Source organism: Poromitra crassiceps, assembly GCF_964638095.1.
Source record: "Poromitra crassiceps genome assembly, contig: HAP1_SCAFFOLD_1508, whole genome shotgun sequence".
NCBI lineage: Eukaryota > Metazoa > Chordata > Actinopteri > Beryciformes > Melamphaidae > Poromitra > Poromitra crassiceps.
The window spans coordinates 687-4,361 of record NW_028150904.1 but is presented as its reverse complement, the minus strand read 5'-3'; the positions used below and the strand labels follow the sequence as shown (position 1 = coordinate 4,361).

The following is a 3,675-nucleotide window of genomic DNA, read 5'->3' as shown; positions in this document are numbered from 1 at the left end:
CTGCTGTCCTGTCCAATGAAGGCAAAAATGCCCCAAAAAAGTATATTAAAAAAAAAAAAAAAATTATGTTCTTAACTCATAAATACAGGAGAGAAAACTATTTAGATCAGAATTAGACATTTAGAAATATTTTCCTCACTTGCGTCTCGGGGCTTCCATACAGAAGAAATTGGATGTTTTACAATGAGAACATGTATTTATGTATTGTTAAATAGGTTCATTTTGTGACATGGGGAGTCAGTTAACATGGTGGAAAAAGTCATTTTTTCATTTCACTGTGACTTTAAACATGGACACACACACCCTCTCTCTTAGCTCTGGTGTGGTGTGGGAGATGAGGCCGAAGAGTCGCTGGAAGCCGTTCAACCAGAAGAACATCCTCCTGCTGGAGAAGGCCTTCCAGAAGCACCAGGCAGGGGACACTGACCCGGGCTGGGTCCGCCTGGAGAGCAACCTGGAGGTCCGCACACACACGGCTAATAATTGCTATGGTTCTAAAGTGCTACATAACGTCTTAACCGCTAATCCTATCCATATGCTTTAATGTCCAGGCTAATGCTGTGTTCAAGACAACTTGAAACTCGGAACTTTCAACTTGGATTTTCCGGTCTACGGCATAGTTGCGTTCATGCCGTTTTTAACTCAGAGTTACAAAAACATACACAGCTAGCTAATTTAATTGGTAAAATAGCAGCTGAATTCAACATATTGCTATAATCAGAGCGAATGTAAACACATATTGCATAATTACACCTCAAATTACATGTAGGTCAACTAGGGATGCACGATATTTTTTATTTTTATTTAACCTTTATTTATCCAGGGAGGACCATTGAGAGCATGCTCTCTTTTTCAAGGACGCCCTGTTTACAACAAATATCACAAGTTCAACAATACAAATCAGGAATAAGAATAGACTGTGGCATTATAAAATAACACAATCACACTCAAACAGATGAAAACAATACAGACATATAAAATCACAGGTACAGACAGTTAAGAGGGCAATGTAAAACAGGTGCAAGTCCTGTGCGATCCATCCTCAAGTAGCGTTTTGAATGACTCTATAGAGACCAGTTGGTCCAGTTTGAGAGAGTCCTGAAGTTTATTCCATCTATGAGGTGCGTAAAAGATAAAAGCATTTTTACCTGCTTCACTATTCATACGTGGAATAACCAGTCTAATGTGTGTCTGTGAACGAGTCTGATAACTTAAAGTACTAAAATTTAAAAGCGAGGACAGATATAGTGGGAGCTTACCGCACAGGGCCTTATAAATGAACAAAAGACAATGCTGATCTCTACGGACGGTCAGAGAAGGCCAACCTACTTTTTCATAGAGAGTACAATGATGAGTGAGAAACCCATCACCAGTGATGAATCTCAAAGCACTATGAAATACTGCATCAAGAGGCTTCAGTGTGGAAGGTGAAGCGTGCATGTATAGTACATCACCATAATCAAAGACAGACATTACAAGATATTGCACAATGGTTTTTCTGCTAGATAAAGAGAAACAAGACCTGTTTCTGTAAAGGAAACCAATCTTTCCCCTTAGCTTTTTGGTTAGATGTCCTACATGGATTTGAAATGAGAGCTTAGAATCTAGCCAAATGCCCAAGTATTTATAAGAGTTGACAATTTCAATTTGTTCACCTTTAAGAGTATGAATACCTACATTTGGATCAGACCCAGGTGATCTTGAGAATAACATGCATTTGGTCTTGTCAGAGTTCAGAACCAGCTTGTGACTAATTAGAGCCAACTGAAATGCGTCAAAAGCAGTCTGCAGGCTTGCAGTGGCTGCTGCAAGACTGGCACCAACACTATACAAAATTGTGTCATCAGCATAATAATGGACATCACAATGCTGTGAGGGGAGTACAATATTATTAACATAAAGAGGGAATATATCGGCAATCATATCGGTATCGGCCAGTATCGGCCGATTTTTTAACATATCGGTCATATCGGTATCGGTCAGATGTTGCAATGTTAATATCGGTTATCATTATCAGCCAAATTCTTCACATTGATATGAAATAATGCAGTAAATCTATGATTTATGAGCTTTTCCAAAGGCTTTGCAAATAAAGAAATGCATAACTTTTTCAAATTCAGTGTTAACATGTGTTTTTCAGTATGTACAAAATGTGATGATCATAAAAATGTGGTTTTATACAGATCATATCGACATCGGTAAATATCGGTTATCGGCCATAACAGCAATGTTAATATCGGTTATCGGCATCGGCCAAAATTTTCATATCGGTGCATCCCTAAGGTCAACAAACATTTTGATGACGTCAACTCACAAACTGGAGCTCTGAAATGATACCCGAATTTCCTACATGTAATTCTGCGAGTTGTCTTGAACAGAGTATTACAGTACATTTGTACATGACATCATCTGCTCCACCAATCAACATAATATTCAATAATATTGGATATCACAATATTCCCCAAATTTAAAAAAAATTACTTTTTTTTTTAACCAGTTTTGCACAGTCTGCCCTGCTGGTGGCTTACCATTGTTAAGGCGCCTACACATGATCCATGGTAAAACAGCTCTGCGCCTGCTGTCCCGTTGTTTTCCTATAGGGGCAGAGCGGCTCAACTAGGCCGCAGCACTACCCTTGGCGACGCGCACAGCTCGATTTTGCCACTTTGCTCTGCGCTCAAAGTTCAAAATCTCTCAACGCAGACCTACTTATAGCTGACCTTTCATGAGCGCAACCAATCAGAGAAGATAGCCGCTGTATGTGACGTAGTGTGTATTTTGGGGGTGGGACTATATGACCCAAGTGTATATCACTGTGTGTGTGTGCGTTACAGGTGAACTTCGGCCGGGTTCCCATGGTGATGCGTGCGCCCTTCTCGTGCCCGGTGAGGAGGAACTTCCTGTCTGGCATCCAGGTGGAGTTCAAACAGTCCAAACACCAGAGGAGCCTGAGGGCCCAGCTGCACTGGCTACAGGTACCACACATGCACACGCACACGCGCGCACACACACACGCACGCACACGCACACACATCATCATCATCATCATCATCGCACCCTCATACACAGTCTGGTGTAAGGGGTAACGAGTGTGTGTGTGTGTGTGCGCGTGTTTCTCAGGTGGACAACCAGCTGCCTGGAGCCATCTTTCCCATCGTGTTCCACCCTGTTCCTCCTCCCAAGTCCATCGCTCTGGACTCAGGTAGACCATGCAGGCACACACACACACACACACACACACACACACACACACACACACACACACACACACACACACACACATACACACACACACACACACACACACACACACACACACACACACACACACACACACACACACACACATACACTAGCCTAGCCTAAACCTGAATGGTGTTTGTCCTCAGAGCCGAAGCCGTTCATCGACGTCTCCATCATCACCAGGTTCAACGAGCACAGCCAGGTCCTGCAGTTCAAGTGAGTCCAGTCATGTTGTGGTGAAGGTCACATGACCCTTCCTCATGTTTTAGTCCATCTGTAGCAGGGGTGCCCAAATTCTTTCCCATGAAGGGCCAAAACTCAATCTGGGTGGAGGGCCGAGGGCCAAAAATAAACGTTGTGTTTTAATAGAAAATTAACATTCTAAATCTAAAATAACATTTCAATATAATAATCTACTTTTTATCTGTTTGG

At 42.1% G+C, this 3,675-nt stretch overlaps 1 protein-coding gene across 1 annotated transcript; it reads left to right on the top strand.

The window, feature by feature from the left end:
* Positions 1 to 334: 334 nt before the first annotated feature.
* On the top strand, positions 335 to 3,459 carry LOC310771923 (intermembrane lipid transfer protein VPS13C-like; the record flags this gene model as incomplete). The annotated part of the gene is made up of 4 exons (XM_083664422.1): positions 335 to 460; positions 2,835 to 2,975; positions 3,121 to 3,202; positions 3,390 to 3,459. Coding segments are annotated over 4 exons (419 nt in total), but the record flags the coding sequence as incomplete, so codon positions are not given.
* Between the last annotated feature and the right edge of the window lie 216 nt (positions 3,460 to 3,675).